The sequence below is a fragment of the Stegodyphus dumicola genome, chromosome 5 (genome assembly GCF_044657685.1).
Source record: "Stegodyphus dumicola isolate Sdum_Otavi_A_Nest chromosome 5, ASM4465768v1".
NCBI classification, from domain to species: domain Eukaryota; kingdom Metazoa; phylum Arthropoda; class Arachnida; order Araneae; family Eresidae; genus Stegodyphus; species Stegodyphus dumicola.
Genome location: NC_140772.1, coordinates 137456682 through 137476598, shown reverse-complemented (window position 1 = coordinate 137476598; position 19917 = coordinate 137456682). Strand labels below are relative to the sequence as shown.

At 31.6% G+C, this 19917-nt stretch overlaps 1 protein-coding gene across 2 annotated transcripts in view; it reads right to left on the bottom strand.

Annotated features, from left to right (window-relative positions):
• The window catches only part of LOC118179994 (uncharacterized), a 103401-nt gene that overhangs the window by 14746 nt on the left and 68738 nt on the right, over window positions 1-19917 (bottom strand). For both annotated transcript variants that reach the window (XM_035349149.2, XM_035349150.2), the window contains exons 7-11: window positions 18782-18876; window positions 10036-10165; window positions 9830-9888; window positions 9630-9739; window positions 9445-9525 (exon numbers count right to left, since the gene is read on the bottom strand). In XM_035349149.2, coding sequence (XP_035205040.1) covers window positions 9445-9525; window positions 9630-9739; window positions 9830-9888; window positions 10036-10165; window positions 18782-18876 — 475 coding nt within the window. The remainder of the gene's footprint in view (window positions 1-9444; window positions 9526-9629; window positions 9740-9829; window positions 9889-10035; window positions 10166-18781; window positions 18877-19917) is intronic.

The window sequence follows — 19917 nt, the reverse complement described above, 5'->3', positions numbered from 1 at the left end:
AAGAATAAAATAGAGCCATTAGTAGGATACATTCTTATTAAAAATAATTTAATAAAACATAACTACAGAACAAATTTGAAAATAAAATCAAATTTATCAAGTAGCATTAAATATTTTACACGTATAACAGTTGGACATATTTGAAAGAAGATTAGAGAAATTTTATTTATTTCACTAAGTTAGCTTTATGCTGATTTTTTCTTTTATATCTCATTTTGCCACATACTTAGTCTAGAGGTTTAGTTTAAAAATGAAAAATAAAATCATAATCAGCATGATTCGTAACAGAAGACTGGTTTGCCTAGAGAGAGAGACCTGTTGATCAGAACAAACCTAAAAGCCTGATGTATGCATGGTTGGCAAGTTTTTAAAGTTAGTTGTGCTCCACCTGTCTGACGCAGTTTCGTAGCTTCGTGTAGTTTCTGGGATTGTAATCCAGTTAATATATTTTGAGGTTCCAATAAGCCACTAATGCACTGAAGGTGATAAGTTGTTTTGTATTATTTTAAGTCTCACCAGATGGAAAGAATAAGTTTTAATTAATTAATTACTTTTTAAAATTTTTGTGCTGATATTCTGACTGTAAGGATTAATGAAAGGCAATAACTTGCTTTAATATGCAGAGATAACTTTTAAAGATGACCAGTTAGTTGCAAATAATTAAATTAGGTAGTTATACCCTTAGTTGTTATAGATTTACATGATTACTATTAAATTTTGTTTATTTTTTAAAACATTTGTTCAAAAAGTACTATTAAATCACAATCTAACAACATTTCACAGATTAAAATGTATATAATTTATGACATTGATTCTTAAACGATATTAGGATAATTACACATTTTAAAAGCTACAAAAAACATTTATGTTTTGTAACAACAACACAACAAAATATTTATGAGTCTTTTTAATTTGAAGCCTTCCCAGACATTCTGGCTTAATTTATATTAATTTTCTTTTCTTTAAACATCTTTTCTAACAATTAGAAGCCTGTTTCAATTTACACAAACCAATGTACCCGCTATTTCTGCATGCTTCATCTCCAAACTTACCAATCTCTTAACAGTGTACCTGATGAGCTTTTACTTAATCCGGTAAAAGTTAAATAATCCAAAACCTCTGTTAGACATGAAGCAAATTATCGCCATGTGTGAAAGTAACTACAAAGTCACATAAGGTTTAAATAAACCTCTTATTTAAAAAGAATTTAGAACATGCAGACACGTTCTTATGTTATCAAAAATCAACTACAGCTTGTGGTGATGCAATTAATTAGGAACAGTCAAGTTCAAACTAAAACTCTGAAAGTAACTATAAAGTCACATACAGGTTTAAATAAACCTCTCACTTAAAAAGAACTTAGAACACACAAGCATGTTCTTAATGTTGACAAAATCAACGACAGTTTGTGGTGATGCAATTAAACAAGGAACAGTCTAGTTCAAACTAAAACTGTGGACTAGTAGTCAAAGGCTACACAATTTAATTTGAACCTAAGCTGGCTAAGTAACTCTATCGTCATAACAAATTCATATGTTAGCAGCGACAACACCAAAGATGAATAATTACAAATTATAAGAGCTAGCAGGAACTAGGGCAACAGCTAAGTGGAGGGCAAAAACAATCTGTCTTACAATCCAAAGACAAAAGACATCTGCTTAAAAACTATCCGATTTGCATTTAGGACAGTACTAGGCAGCATAATTTGGGAAGGTTCTAGGTGGCAGAATTTAGGATCCACAGAGATTATTGCATCAGGTGGGAAAATGCCTAGCGCCAGTCCAATGTAGGATCCATTGAGACATATAAGGTGAATCCTTTAAATTGTGAGTTTCCAATTTCTTTATTAGTAGAAAAATTCTTTTTTATAAATACCTGTCCACATGAAAAGATTAGAAACATTTTTGATATTTTCCATACCAGTGAAAAGTTGAGAAAATAAAAGGGAGATAAACATATTAAGAAAAAGACTTCTAGTATCAGAAACACAAAGGGGAAGTTACAGTAAAGGCTAAAATTATAAACAACTGGTTAATTTTCATAATAATAACTGTACATCTCTTTGAAGAATAAATTTCTTCCTCTTTATGTATTCACTTTCTTTCTTCAATACGTTTCCTCTACTCTTTAATAAATTTTTTGGAATTAATTAAAGATTTCTGTTATTCTAAAAAACTAAACACATTTAGAATGTAAAGAAAAAGCTGAACATTTAGAATACATATGAAATAATATACACTAAGGGCCGATTTCAGAGCCAATGAGGCAGAATTTTTAGAATTTAGTGACACACCGAGCAACAAAAATCTAGAAATTTCAAAACTTTTAAAATTTAGGACAGGCACAGGGAGCAGAATTTAGGACAGCACTAGGCAGCATAATTTGAGAAGGTGCTAGGCGGCAGAATTTAGGATTCACAGAGATTATTGCATCAGGTGGGGAAAATGCCTAGCGCCAGCCCAATGTAGGATCCATTGAGACATATACAGTGAATCTTTCAAATTGTCAATTTTCAATTTCTTTATGTGGAGAAAAATTCTTTTTTTATAAATGCCTGTCCATGCGAAAAGAACATTTTTGATATTTTCCATACTTATGTCCAGTGAAATGTTGAGAAAATAAAAGGAAGATAAACATGTTAAGAAAAAGACTTCTAGTATCAGAAGTACAACATTAAAACATTATGTTTTCATTGGTCTTCCGAAATGTAAGAAATTTATCACAAACTTTTGGTAAAATATATCCATTATGCGTTAATACAATGAAGACATTTTTCAGGAGCCTTCTAGAATTGTGGGTCTGCAAGTCTTGCCTTCACAGCCTTCTAAACTTTCCATGTTGCAATGCTTATAATCCTAAAGAAAAATTAGCCCTACCAATTTTCTAATAGAAAAAAGGCCAGAAATATTAGGGGTAGTGGGAAAAATGTATAAAATTAATTTTATAAGGAAAACTGATGCATATTCTGACAACTCTGAATATTTTGAGACATTTACATGGAAAAAATTCTTACCGTGAAAAAATTAAAAGGAAGAAATTCTCAATTAATTACATAGTTATTTTGCTTTTGCTATGAATTGTTTTGTAAACTGTTAGCATTTATTACCTTATTTATTTTTCAGATTAAAAATACTGTATAACAAGTCGCCAAAATGAAAGTAATGTCACTTCATAATATCGCAGCAAAAAACATAAAAGTGTTTTATTTTAATGATATTTCTTAAATACACCATATGTTCACAAATACCACACGTCACCAAATAAGACATGCACCTGATTTTTTCAATGCACCTAAAAAGAAAAAAAGGCCGCGAATATGGCACATATATTTTCATCAAGCCCACTAAAAGCTTAATTTACAGAAAAAATCGTTTTTCTGGACTACGAGCATAAAGAAACAAAGAAGTGCGATACCGATCGATGGTTATCGGAAAGAAATCTGAGCTACCACCTGCAGCTCTTGCCCAAGTCAAGTAACATTTTAATGGGCAGTAATAAATCGGTTAGCAGAATTTAATTCTATGGCAGAAAGAAAAAATTGCTAATCTAAGTATGTTATATAAAATTTTATTCATTAAACAATAGCTTCAGTTGATTAATCTCACAAAGGCAGATAACTTACCACACCATGGTACTTTGGATTTATTATTTCAGAGGGTACAGTAACATCATATAACGTTATATTTGAGGATAACGTAGCTTCAAAAAGAAATTTATGCTGATCATATGACCTATATTGCTTTGTTTCGCATAAGCAAGCCACGCGCCTCGATTTTTCCAATTAAAATTATCAAAAAAAAAAAAAAAAAACGTACATGTGGTATTCATGAACATACGGTATTACCATTAATTTACTTAAATTTGTCAATGTTATAATTTTAAAAAAAATCTTTAAAAAATTCCTGGATCTCCGAATTAAAAATTTTCTATAGAAACTGATCTTAAAATCGCCAATTTTAGAGCCGTTTAATAAATAATAATAATAATTCACATCCCCAAAAGCGGAAAGTTGTCCAAGAGATCTTCATCAGAGAAAAATTCAAATTTTGAAATGCTTATGTTTGACTCCTTGCTCAGAAACTCCAGTATCCCACCCTCTATATTAGAAATAGGAACAAATTATAACCCATGAACCCATTCAAAAGATAATCATATTTGTCAGTGAATCGTCAAAAATATTCCTCCAAAATGATAATTCACACTCAAAATAGCAGTTGTAAAAAAAAAAGACAAATTTCAGAGGATTAAAATTAAGGACCAAAAATCAATTCTGAAAAACCTAAGGACTTTTAAAAACCATACGAACCCTTATTTAGCTAATAAAATTTTATTCGGTTTTTCATATCAAATTCAACTTTTCGGAGCTATAAAATGCATTTGCATTATACGTATTTTAACATTAAATGAGAAATAATGAATGACAATATTAAAAAACCTTCTTGATTAAATACAGTATAAACAATCTATCTGAAAAGATTTTAAAAAGTACAGATATATTAACTTTTCATATTCTGAACCACAATTTAAAATGGATTTATACACTGATTTATACACTGCTCTCTGAACCACAATTTAAAATGGATTTATACACTGCTCTCTGTAGATGAAAATAAGCTTACGAATAACCTCTACACACCTGTAACTTTTAAACATACTGCATTTTTTCAGAACAAAATTTCCTATTTTTTTTAGCAACGTACTGACAAGCAAAACCAATAAGTCAAATTAAACAGCATTAGTTCTTCCTGAACCAATTTTTGCAACCAAAGAATTTTTGAACCAAAAGAGCAAATTACTCTTTTTTTCCACTTGGCATTTTCTGACATTTAGCAGAATTTATGTGAATGTATGATTTTTATACATTTTCAACTATGTATTTCCATCCACAAAACACATCCTTAACTACAATACACATTTTTGTAATAGAGTTTATTCAAATCAATTAAATTACAATGTAATGGAAATATCAATTTCCCATTATTGTAATACCATAGAAAAATAGTTCCAAATCTTCTTTATTAAAAATTTTAAAATGATAGGTGCATAATTTTTCTCATTAGACCACAAAACAAAGATATAAAAACTTCATTTTATATTATTCATTTTATTTATTCATTTTATCTTCATAATTCTTAACTTATTATTGCCATTAACTTTTTTTAATAACATTATCATCTATTAATTAATAGCTAAGTTGCCAACTTTGAAGTATGAAAATCCAGAAGATTTTCACACTTCATAGCAAGGAACCACCAAAACCAGGTATTTCCGGGAGAATTTTGTGCTGCATGGAGGCACCATTTAAAAAACTCAAAACTAATTTAAATTCAGATGGTCTTGAGTTTATATCCTGGCAAAGTGTAGAGCATATTTTTTACATGGCCTGCTTCTACGAAAAATTACTCTACAGTGAAGCGAACGATAATGCGGTAGATAATTCAACAATGCGAAGATTTGGTGATCAAGTCCAAAGCTCTTGTGCATTTGCAGTGTAATTTAGGTACACGTCCAGTTAGCAATTGGAAAGTCATTAGTTCAAATCTTTGAAGACATTGCAAATTTCTCATTTCCTGAACAGGCCTAATGAGACTTAACCTTTCCTAAACAGGCCTTATGACTTGACACAATTGATTAAAATAAAATACAAATATTTACTGATTAAAACATTTGGCTGATGAATCTCCATACATATATATTTTTCTAAACGCCTACATAGATTAAGATAATTCAGATCAAATAAAATTTAATAAGAAAAACTAAGCTGAAGATCATTAAAGACAGCAGAACAAAATTTGTACAATTTAAGCTTCCATAATGAAACTTAAAACATGAAAATGTTATTTGCACAATTTCATTTTATTGCTGAAAAACACTTTGGTTAGTAAAGATGAAAAAATAAAAATTATAAATTTAATTATTAAATAATAAATTTAACATAAAATTCAACGAAGAAAACAGCTCTTTCAGCATCTTCTGACATGTTACAAAATTTTATAAAGAAAACTGCAATTCTTACACATTTGACTTCTCATCTGATATAAAGCTTGTAAATATATACATACAGTACAAAGTCCGTAATATGGTCGTCCATTATCTGGAATGGTCTATAATCCGGACCTCAAAGCCACAAACTTTTTTTTTTTCTTTTGTAAGCTTTACACATGCACATTTAATGAGTAATGGATAGTAAAATTATCTTTACTGAGACTAAGGCATTTCAGTTAATGTTGCAGATTGCGCTGTCCCTTAATCTTCTAATTGGATCCGGCTTATTATTTTTTGCAGACTGTTAGAGCAATTTTATAAAAATTAAGCTTGAACTTTCGATTAAGTCAATTTACAATTCCAATCCGCCGAAGAGTTTCCAATTCTTGAGCTGTCAAAGGATCTATAAAAAGAAAGCATCTTTCGATGCCCATCAAACAAAAAGTGGAATTGCTGCAAAAAAAGGATAATGGCATATCTGTCTCAAAATTATGCGAGGAATATAACATTAGAAAGTCAACTGTATTTGACACAAGCAAAAAGAAAAAGGAACAATGCCCCAATTAAAGGACGGCAAAATCTGTAGTATGGTTCTAGATTCAGAAAATACTGCTTCCAATAGTGACGAAAGTGCCAGAGAGGTTATTGAAAAAAAAAAAAAAAAATCGATTGACAAGTTAGTCGGTATTCTCGACACATCAATTACAGGACTTGAACAGTGGAACTTTGTAACTGAACAAGAAATTATGTCTGCTTATAGAATTAAAGAGAAAGTATTAGCACAAAAAACGAAGAAACTTAAACAACTTACATTGAAAAAAATGTTTAATAAAGTAAACAAATAAATATTAAGCTTTTTTTTTTTTCTGTAAATTTTGATACCCTTTAGATCATAATTGCTCTTTGTTTCATAAATTACGGTTTCATATTTTTAATAGTATAATTTCTTCATGCCATCTTACCACATTAAAATTGATTATCTATAATACAGAATTGCCGAAGTCCCAACGAATACAAATTACGGACTTTGTACTACTTGTATAAAAGGTTAAAATACAGTCTAATGGAAAAGCTGTGTTGAAACTTGTCACGACTTCTTGGCAACCCATCTCTGTTGTGTTGCTGCTCATAAGACTGCCCACTTTGGGCATAACTGAAGAGATGGACAGGACCCACATCGGAAGGTATAATGTTCTGCATAGAGTCTCTGAGGTATTGGAGTGCTAGAGGCCAAGTGATGAAATATTGATTTTTTACATTATTCATAGAGCTTTTTCTGTTCATACCTTGTCTTATTTTCTGCCGACTTGGGGGGGGGGAGACACTCTACAGTGGATGGATTATAGTTAATGGATTTTTTCAATAAGTCTGTCATTACATTTAGAAGAATCTTCAAAATTTTACTAGTTGAAATCACAAATATGTTAATGGTAATTTATCAGACAGTTACAAAAGTATTATAACTATTAGCCGATAAATTTTCATCAAAAATATCTCAAAATTATAATTTTTTTGGTTGCTAAGAAAAAAATTATTATTCATGACATGCATCTTGGCACATACCCTATTCCTTGTATGACATAACTTTCTCCTTTTATGAATTTTTAATGATTCTATTCATTATAGAAAAAATTACTTATCTACATTTACAACAATGAAAAACTTCTTTAACATTTTAAAAGACCTTACTAAAGTGCATACCTTACTAAAGTGGAAATAATTTTTTTAATTGTAGTATCAAATTATGAAGTTTTTATAAAGACGCAAACAATTTGTAGCACACGAGGCCTATCTGTCTAAGGGAAGAGATGTCATCAATTTTAAGGGAACTGACTATGACTATATTATGCAAGGGGGAAACAGACATGTAGCCAGCCTGTTTGCCTGCAAATGAACATAGGTCGAATTACAAGTATTCAGAATCTTTACTGCTCAGAGGCCTATGTTAGTCATAAACTGCAGCAATTTGATTTCCTTCTAATATTGTAAACACACATTTTTAAAGCAAAATAAAACATAACAATTATTTACAAAAGCCAGCAACTGGCATCAGTTTCACCACTAAGCAAGACTATAAGAAAAACATTCCCTCACATCTGATGGTAGTATCTGTCATGTAACTATTGTAGTATATTAAAGGACTACATGTTCATATATTTCTAAATTATATACTTTTCCAAATCTAAAATTTTATTTGGTATGAATACAATAAAGAATTACATATTTCAGTGGACTTCCATGAAGACCAACATCTCAATATGAAGCATAACTGCACATAAATTGCAATATTTCATTATCATTTAATTAGTAAGTCCCACAGGTAATGAGATACATTCTGGTGACATCAAAGGTCACGTTATGTAAGAACTGCTAATGTAAACAAACAAGCTGGTGTTGTAGATGTGTTGAAAATTCAGAAACTTTCTTTATTTTTAATTATTTATGAAATTAGCATTTCATCTTAAATTATTATTTCATCCATTTGGTTAGTATAATATTGGTAACACTTATATGTTGTTATCTTCATGATTCTCTTTTGTTAGCTGCTTTACCATGTTTTGATTGTTAATATTTATTTATGAATTCTTTCCTTGATCTGATAATTAATTCATTTATCATTTTCCATTATAGTTTTAATTTTTAGTTTGATTTCTAAATTTCTGTTTACATTTCCAGTTTCTGAGTGTTGACAACGTCTACCTCATGTTGTGCACATGGTTGCTCAAATAACAATATGAAGGAACAATGTAAAGAAAATAAGATTTCCTTTCATCTGTTTCCTAAGGATGAAAATTTGCACAACTGAGTTTGTTGCAATTCTAGCTGCTAAATGAATAATTTTTTGGTCATAGATGTTTTTTATTTTATAGTAGAAAGCGATAAAAAATTCTACATTTATGCGTATTGATTAAAACTTGATTATAACAGCCACATTATTAAAACACAATGTGATGAAATTAATAAAAATTTAGTGATATAACATGTTCTATGACACTGTAATTAATAAGAGAAAACTGGCTTCATTCTGCCAAATTTATTTTCTGCCTTAACACAGCTTGCTATAAGTACCTTACTATCTGGCATTACATGCATGGCAAAACAAATGTTATTCACATGTTTTTCCTTGAACAAGAGAAGACCCTTTTTATTAACATCAAGAAAAGAGTACTTTTTAATTTTTTGCAATAGCTGTAAATTTCTAAATTAGAAAAATTTATTAATTTTAGTGTTATATCTGCTATAGACTCCATTGTAAACTGCGCACGTGCGGAGATTATTGTTCTTAAATCACGTGACCACTTTTTCCCCCTCTTCTTCTCTTGCGGAATGTATCTCATTATGGTGATTTTCTATTTTGGTGAATAACATTATACTTTTGCTATCAAAAACTTTTCAAGTATCTAATCCAAAGAACAACAATAAAATAATTCACAAGCAGATACTGAAATCACTACATACCTCTGTAATGTTATCTAAACACCACTGGAACCATATTGTTTTTCCCAACTCTTCATCATATTTCCTTTCAGTCACAAATTGCTAAAAAATAATTTTAGCATAAAGTTAAAAATATTCTCCATGCAAGCATTCTCTTGGAATAAACTTTATACAAATGTTTTGCTAATTCAAAAATGATATATTACTTTGATATCAGATCTTAATTCTGCCCACTGAGCCTCAGTTAGAGATGGTGTGCGGTCAACTCTTCTTTTCAAATCAAGAGCAAGTTCTTGTCTGCTTTTTATAAGATTTACTGGTGAAGTGAGAAAACAATAATGACTGATACTGAATAAAAATTAAATATTTGAATAACGAGAAATAAATGAGTGAAAAAAAAACTTACGAGCTTCTTCTTTAGTTTTCTCTAATTCAAGTTCTACTAATTCTTGCCTTTTATCTAACCTATTATAAATGTATGAAAAATACTTTTACTCATGAAAAAAACTACGCAAAAATAATTTACATATTAACTTATTATTATATTTTCCTGTAATGAAATGACGACAGAACAAAGAAATATTTAATGTGTAAAAATTTTTCATGTCTTACAGTTTTTTAATGTCATTAAAAGCATTCTTTAGCTTCTTTTCAGATTCTTCCAAGCCTTTGTCCAATTGTGCATGTATTCTCTGAAGTGAAATGGTTTGCCTATTTAGATCTTTCTTACACTTTTCATAACCTTTAAAAAGAGAAATAAGTTGAATCAAAGTGCAGATTTAAGACAACACTGACCTTTATTAGTTAGACAACAAGTTCTTTTGGTCTTCTCGGTTACTTATGATGTTCTCTTTTTACTTTTCGTAGTTAAACATGAAATAAATTATAATAAAAACATTTATATTTCTAATGAACCTCTCTTTTTGTCTATTGCTGGTGAAGAAAAAGCTGTAGTACTGCCCTCGGAATCCAAACATCTTAGACTCTAACCACTTGGGTTATGAATATACAGTACATGTGATTAAACATTCACTTCCCCAGCACTTGAGGCATGCATGAACTTTTCCACAAGTTGTACTGAAAGTATCTTGTGTGATTTTTGCCACAATTTTCTGCTTTTATGCTATTGGGTTGGAGGGAAAGTTCTGTCGTATTTTAAAGAAAATATTTGAATTCATTTATAAAAATATGTGTTTAATATTAATCAGTTATATATGCTCCGTTATTTGTTACAAGCTGTTGCCATCTTCCAGGTAACCTGTAAATTCCTGTTTTGTAGAAGTTCTCATCCATGGAGTTAAAATAGTCAGCAACTGCCTTAGAAACACTTTCAAAAGACTTGAATTTTTTTTCCCGTTAGATAATTTTACAGAGATCTGAACAGGTAATAATCAGAGGGTGCAATGTCAGGTGAATACGGGGGGTGACTAAGGATTTCCCATCCTAACGCATTCAGTTTTTGTAGTGTCACCACTGCAGTATGCGGGCGAGCATTATCGTGATGGAACACTATTTCTTTTCTGGACGCTAATGCTGGCCTTTTTTCTTTGATAGCTGCATTCAATTTATCCAGCTGATTGCAGTACAGATCCGCGTTGATGTTTTTTCCCTGTTTCAGCAACTCTTAATACACTGGACCTTTCCTGTCCCACCACAAACAAAGCAGTACTTTTCGTTGATGGATACTTGGTTTTGGAACTGTTGCTGATGATGTTCCTGGTTTGCAGTAAGATTTTTTTCTTTTAATATTCTCGTAAAGAATCCACATTTCATTTCCAGTAACCAGCCTGTCCAAAAACGGCTCCACATTGTGTATAATCAGATGTGATGAGCAAATTCTTACACGATCAAATTCTTTTCCGTTAATTCATGTGGAACCCAAACACTTTGCTTTAACACAAAACCCAACAGATTTAATGTGATCTCCAACAGTTTTATGATAAACGCCAAACTCTTCTGCAATTTCTCGACTTGTTAAATGTGGATTATTTTCCAACATGGATCGCAAAACATCATTATCGATCTTGGATGGTCGTCCAGATCGAACACTTTCTTTGAGGCTCAGGTCCCCGGAACGAAATTTGCTAAACCATCTTTGACAAGTACGAACATTTACAATATCTTTTCCAAATACCGCACATAAATTTTTACATGCAACAGATGCGTTGCTTCCTTTTTGGAATTCATATAAAATGCAGTGTTGTAAATGCACTTTATCTACCGACATGTTTTTCCCTTTAAATATTACAAGTAAATGATGAAGGGTAAAAAAGGGCACCTTTTATATTATACAGCAGCTAAAAAAACAAAAAAAAAATCCGATTGACTCACTAGCCAGATGTTTTTTTTTTTTTTTATTTACAAGAAAAATCACCTGCCTATTTAAAATACAACAGAACTTTCCCTCCAACCCGACAGAACTTTCCCTCCAACCCGACAGAACTTTCCCTCCAACCCGATAGTTTTCTGCCTTTTTTTAAAAAAAATATATAATAAAACTTAGTGTATTTGCCTTGGACCTCAAAAGTATATAGAGGAAAAGGAAAGTACGCAGAAAGCTTTTAGAGCTGCAATTGAAGAAAGATCTTTTTGCTAAGTATGAAGGCAGTATGAGTTTAGCATTATGTTCGTGACCCTATCAGGAATGCGATATATAGTGCTTTCTTGTTCTTAAGAAAAGCACTTATTAGAAACTCTTTTTATCAAATAATAATTTGATATTACATATTTTGCTTTTGCTGATTTTTTTAAGCACTAATTTTACAATGGAGAGTTTGAGTGCTTTGCTGTGGTCAGGGAATTCCTCTCAGAAGGTCTAAAGTTTACCTATTATATCTAATTTGGTAGTCTCATGATACTAGGTTAGCTATGTCCATTGGACACTGTGCAATATGGCACAAGAATCCTCTACATTTCCAACTGATATGGATTCAAAAGACTACTTAAAGGAGGCACAAGGCTTCCTTACTAACTTAGAGACAGTGTTAGTGAATAGAAGTTCAAGTATTTCAAAAATACAGCATTAGACATCAGTTTCATGCGAGTTCAATTGGATTGATTGATCAATGTCTTGAAATGGCAAGACTTGAGGGTAAACTTTAAGTAACAGAGCAAAAAGATTGCTATACTGATAAAGTAAAAAAAAAAAAAAAAAAAAACTCAAGAGCAATTTCTTGCCTGGGAAAAGAAACATCCCCAACAACATTTAACTCACATACTCAAATTAGGAACTCAAGTAAGGAAGGCGACAAATCTGAAAATAAGATTGGTATCAGGAGACTCAAGAATGTATTAAAAGGTGGTCTGCTAACTGAAACAACAAGAGAAGCTGATTTAACCATCCATCAGTATGAAATTGCTCAGATACAAGAAATAAATTAATCAGTTAAAATAGGATCCTTTAAAGCATTCACCAATCATAATATATATTACTTCTTGTGAAATTACTATTTAACTGCCCAAAATGAAGGCACAACAGACGACAATATATTTGCTACACTTCCGATAAAACAAAAAAAGACTTAAATCACCAAGTCGTCACTTCAGACTCGTTCAAAATGAAAAATATAAAATGAAAATGAAATGAAATGAAAAATATAATGAAATATATATGATGAATATAAAAATGTGGAGTGAAATGATATATGAAAATATAAAAATGTGCCTAAACTGCGAATGATTCAGCTTAAAAGAAAGCATTACACCTATACAATGTAAAAGATGTTGTAAATATGGGCATAATATAAAAATGTGCCTAAACTGGAAATGATTCAGCTTAAAAGAAAGCACACACCCATACAATGTAAAAGATGTTGTAAATATGGGCATATTTCAGCAAACAGTCAGGCCTGTGAAAATTGTGGTGAGGTAAACCATAATCACACATAACAGCGAAATGTCAGAATTAAAATGAATAAACTGTACTGAATGCAATGTTAATAATGAACTACTATTGCCTGAAGATCATTACTTTTAAAGTGGGGGGTACCCCCTCCCCAGGGATGTAAGATGACATCTAAAGGGGAATGTAGGCACGATCGGGCCCTCCGCACCAACTGCGTCAACCTGCCGCACTGTGCTCATGTTTTAGCTGGGCAAAAGAACATGTACGAAAGTTCTGCCAAAGCAGGAGTGGCTGCATCAGACCACAAAATGAAAAATATTTCCTATGTTTAATTTACAGAGGTATCCATCTAGCCATACTTTTTCTGCACATGCGAACAGCTGTCAAAGCAGATCCATCCTTATACCTTTTTGTGCATGCGCAAAGTAATAGTCGAGCCGATGTCGAAGGTCACGTTTGTCAAGAGTTCAAAGTTCTGTGATACTGCTTTGTGCGTATTCTAGATGCGCAAGTTATGTGTACTTTAAAATACAAAAATAAACTGTCGACTTGTTAAATTATTTTCCCCTTGCTACGAGTTTGCAAAAAAAAAAAAAAAAAAAAAAACGCAAATACAATAATGATTATATTAAATATGGTTTTGTTGCAATACAAAGGGAAAAAATGGTGTCGGCCAGTAATGCTAGGAGACCTTTTTGTCTGATGTGGCATTTTTCGAGAAACATAGTGCCAAAGGAGCAGAGTGGAAGAGATATTAAATATGTACTGGGGGGAAATTTAAGATCATACTATAAAAAATACACATAAAGAGACTTGACAAAAAATAAAGAGAATTGTCAAAAGCTAAACATAATTCTTGGATATTTCGTTTAAGTAGGATCTGCCGAAGTTCTCCCTTGGCAATGTAATTTTTGTGGCACTCACTACAATATCCAAAATGACTTTACAATAGACAAAGTCATCCACCACAATTAAAGAAGGTCAAGAGCTAGATGACTTGTATACTGATAATACTGAGGATACAATTCAAGCTATAATGGAATATAATTATACAATGGATAACATATTAGAAGACTTTGAAGATCATAAACAGATGTGCATGTCCACGTTAAAAACATCAGATGACATTTCTTTCTCCATTCCCAAGGCTTGAAAATGCTATCAAATTTCTAAACAATGGAAAGGCTCTGGGCTTAAATAATTTACATTAGAAGCCTTTAACACAAATCCTACTATGGTGACAAAGTTTTTCAACAAACTTTTATAATGAGAGAGTTTAAAATTGCAAAATTAGTACTAACTAACATAGAGGGCAAGAGTGGAAACCGACGGAATGCATATAGCCCAATTTGCTTGCTATTGGGCTGGAATAAAGTCTACGATAAACTTATTACAACAGGACTAAGCTATTATCTGTATGATGCCAATTTTATAAGTAATCTACAATACAGCTTTATTCTTGGAAAAATCACAATAGATGCTATATATGAAATTATACAAATTGAGGAGAATAATAGAAGAAATAAAGTATACTTATCCTTAATATCTTTAGACTTTAAAAGTGGGTTCAACAGTATCTGGTAGCTCTCTCTGCTACCAGATACTGTTGAACCCACTTTTATAGTACAACTAAAGAAATCATATTACTTAGGAAAAATAAACTACTGGCCACCCAAAATATAACACCACGAAGGAAGCATCCAAACAGTATGAAACTTGCATCATGTGTATACCGCAAAGGAATATACAAATGATTACTATTTCAGTGCATACTCACATCATGGCCGACTGCAGAACTCCTTACAATGCACAAATAAAGGGAGGAATGACTGCCATTTTGATTAACGTGAATAATGCCCTTTGAATAATGTGAACATTTTGAATAACACTCTTGTGAGACTTTTTGTCTGTAAGCTTCAGTATGCCTCATAGAAAAACACGATCATCATTCCACCATGTTCCCAAGTTCAACCGAAGCAAATAATTGCAAATCCTCCTTCCGGGAAAAACCTATAATCATGTTGAATGCAGCCAAGCAATAGCCATGCAAAAAATAGAACAGGTGGATGCAGGAAGGAACGATTTACAGACAGGAGCTAATGCCATTGCCTTATCGCACCACTCCATAGAAAGGTAGGCTTATCACATGCATGGCATTGATGGAGTGCATTCCCACATCCAATAATATCACATGACAACAATGGATGCAGCCAGTAACACAACAATCAGTATCTGCAACAATTCAAACTCATTTATAGTACAATACACTCTCTGTTAGGCATCCATTGCTTCACTTACCTTTAACTTTTAACTACAGGTTTTTGCATTTGCAATGCTGCACTGAACGGTGGATGGCACTGCATTTCAGACAAATCACACTTCTGCCTGCAGTACCACAATTGTTGAAATAGAGTTTGGAGATACTGCGGAGAGAGGCTGCTTGCATCGTCATACAGGTCCTGTATCCAGTGTTATGGTTTAGAATGGTATTGGATTTCACTCTTGCACTAATTATCAGCACACTTACCAGCCAATGTCATATTTCTGAGGTTTTGCAGCCTATTCTCTTTCCTTACCTTAAGGGCTTGCCTGCAGCCACATTTCAGCGGGACAATGCACGACCATACATTGCACGCAATGTTCAAGCTTTCAATCACAGAACACAGTTCTTATGAGGGAAATGCTTCAAATCACGTGCCAGGCAATAGGGAACCACTGCACTTTATGACAGATCTTTTGTTGCCACATATAATGAAATAATGGATTGTCTGGTATATTTTGATATTAAAAATTGGGGGAAATAATAAAAATGCAGCTGTCCCATAGAACAGGACATTGGCTGCTGATGTACTTTAATAAACTTTGTCTTGTCCATTCACATCATACCAGCCAATCAGATTTGGCTGTATATCTCATATGCTCATCACAAAGCTGTCCCAGTCATATCATCTCTGATAATCTCCTGGCAGTAACTCCATTACTGTTGCACTGTACAGATATGCTCACAATTCATGCAAAATTTGCCATAAGTGACGATATGTACGGTTGCATGTTACACTGATATCTCTTATACCACACACTGTGAGTCAGATAGTACATGCCAAGACTTGCAAACGGCTACACTTGTACACTGACAAATGTATCTGCCTGAATGAAGATGTCTTGCAATGTTCCATTTCTCTAAACAGGCACATGATATTGATGACATCAGGGCAAAAGAATGAGGACGATAACAGAAACATGATGTCTATCGACCATGCCCAACAACAACACTCCCTGCAAAAGAGAAGTATCTCACAGCATTTGTTGGAATAACAAGCCAAGTTTAGATTCGAAGATTCAATCCTAGCACAATGTAAAAAAGCTTTTCTGATTGAAAATTTATATAACCCACATAGCATAGCATTCAACATTGTTTTGTAACAGATTTTATACTGTGCAATTTCATTACTGATAAGGTATGATACAGAGCATTGCAGAGCTTTTATTCAAGTAAATGGCATATGTAAGGCTTCATTTTGTATTAAATTGGCGAAGTTCTACACATTTGCTATTGACTTTTTTTGCTATCTCTCCCTTTGGTGATAACTTCAGCACATTGTGCTATAAAATATATTTTTACCAAGTGATGGTGCAACCTCAGATGTAAAGAGCTGCAGAGGTTGCTCATCAATTCTACTTGGCTAATACAGCAATATACCACACTATGTACAGGGATGTAAGCCATGATTACGAACACAGATATCTGGAAAACTGACTTGTTTGGAATTAGTTCCAGATTTGAGATATCTCTGAATGATCAAAGAAAACAATGATATTTTTGATTATCAGTTAGTCCTACTTCAATGTATCCAATAACAAACCAGCATTCACTTCTTTCAAATGCAGAACACGAATATCATCAAACACTGGCCTATGAAAGTAATAAACACTTAGTATTAGCATTTAAATGAAATTTCTCATATTCTTCAGAATACTGGCATCTTCAATGACTGCAAAGTTAGCATATGTTTGCTCCACCAGCTGTGATTGGTTGTAACATATATATTTGCATACTGCAATCTGCCTCTGCAGGTGCTTAACTTTTGGCAGCCACAGTACTTCCACTTTCATTTTTTTTTGGGGGGGGGACTTGCCATTAACTCTTTTCAGATCATGCATTTGGCTCCCATGCAGTTTGAGGCCAGAATAGTTTATTTTTTTAATTTATTTTTATTTTTCTGTAAGATTAAATAACGAAAAAATCTTCAAATTTTATATTAACACTTAAGTATAATTTCTCAAATATTTATATAAAATAAGTGGTGTTAATTTCACAAAGAAATTAAAAGTATATACTTACCTCATTTCTTAGGATATAATTTAAATTTTTCAATTTTGAAAAATATTTAACAGCACATTCATCTTATTTCATGTACAAAACTGAGCACATCAATTTCAAAATAGATAAAATTATCAGACTTGAAAAACAGTAGCTGTTATTTCAACAATAATTAACACAAGGCATCTGCTTCAAAGATTTAAAAAAAAAAAAAAACCACTAAACTTTCATTTTTTTTTTTTTTTTTTTTTTTTTTAAATTTTACTGAACTTCACAAGATACATTTCTTTTATAGAAAAAAATTCAGAAAACAAAATAGCACATAACATTCTGAAATTTTTAAAGTCTTCTGAACAGCAAATTCTACACAGAAACCACATAGACAACTAGGCATAAAACTGAAGACAAATTTATCATAATGCAAATAAAGATAAGAGCACAGAACAAAAATATAAAGCAATAAATAAAACAGATTTTATACTACCCCAAAGGGGCTGTTTTTAGCATTTTATGTACTATCTTTATTTATTAAGTATCATGTTCTTCACACTTTTTTTTTTTTTTTTAAATTAAAAGAAACACAACAAGTTCCCCATGTACCACATAGTATGGGGCTTACAGAAGTAAGTAAGAAACACAATACATACTTCTGTATTCCCATGTGATACTATGTTCCCCATGTTCTTCACACTTAAACCCAAAATTCAATTCAAAAGCAGTATCACAAAATATTTAAAAATAGCATATCTTTAGAATTTCCAATGAACAGTCTTGCGCATTGAAAATATTTTTTTTTTTCCCCCTCATACAACGTAGTCATTGCTAACTTTTAAATCTTTGAATTTACTAATCAAAAATTCATTACAAATTTTACAAAACATGAAAAAGTTTTTAAAAAAAATCAAAATTTAAAATTTGGGCTTTTCAGGTAGCCATGTTCGGGTGGAGGATTACATTATTCAAAATTTGATACTGTCGTTCTTTCTTATTGCGAGAAACATATCTACATTCATGCAGATCCTTCATTATTTAATTTCTTTAAATATAATACAGGGTGATAATATTTGGTGGCAACAATTTTTAAAAAAATACGCTAAGGAACTGATGCAAAATGCCATTTAGACTAATAGCCCTTCTGATACAATGCTTCTTTGGGCTAATAACAAAATAATTACAAGCATTGATTTATTTACCTCGTTTTGTTGGTGCAGCAGCTGCAAGTGGATTATGTTGACTAGATGCATCTTCAGACGTTGAAGATGTTTTAGTTCGACGAAAACTCCCAGTTCTAGAAAAAAATATCCATAACATTTTTACAAAAGATGCAACATAACATGAAAAAAGTGTTAAAGACACAACTGATTATTTTCACAATGCTTATTTTATGAATTACATAATCTTCATATTTAAAAAATTAAAGTAAACTAATTACAATAAAAATTAATACACTTACCATGTAGTAATATATAAAAGAAAATTAAACCTATAAAAAGTTTTAACAGCTCTTCCATAAGCCAAATATATTTTTTTTTAAGGTACAATAAATGCTTTCGTTCATTATAAACCACATGAAAACATGAAAACAATAGCTCAGAATACACGAAGAAGATATAAAATATATCTTTTTTCCAAGAAATACATAATTAATTCTTTTAAATAGCATAAACAAGCAAATTTGAGTTATTCAGTTTTAGTAGAATTACACTTAAATCTGTAATCACTTAATAAAACCCACATATTTTTTAACAGAATAGTAAAGAGAAAAGAATAAAAACAACCAGAAACAAAAAATTTCTTGTGTTATAATATGTCAAAGGAAATTCACAGACAGTTAATGTTGCTTAAAAGGTTAAACACAACACGGATGAAATGTTATCTTTCGAAACTGAATCCAAAATTTATACAGCACATATAGTCATCAAAGAAAAGAAACATTCAAATACTGCTTGTTAACTGAACCATACATTTTCCGGATATTTAAAAAAATAATAATAAAAATATTCATTCCTGATCAGTTTTAATGCATTAAGTTAAAGGTTATTACCAGCTTAAACATTACCATAAATAAGCAAAGCACACAATTTTGATTGAAAGTTTTTTTAAATAGAAAAGGTGCTTTTCATTCAGTGAAAGCCACTTGGAATCAAATATACACATCAGTGATTCATACACCTTATTTGATTCCTGGAGTTCAACAAGCAGGATTAATCAAAGCTGGTCATGAGCTTCCTGACACTAACAAGTTGCTTCCTCAATGCTGATGAAAACTTGAAGTACTCTTTCATTTATTGCACAATTATATATACTCACTTGTTTATCATCACTTTGT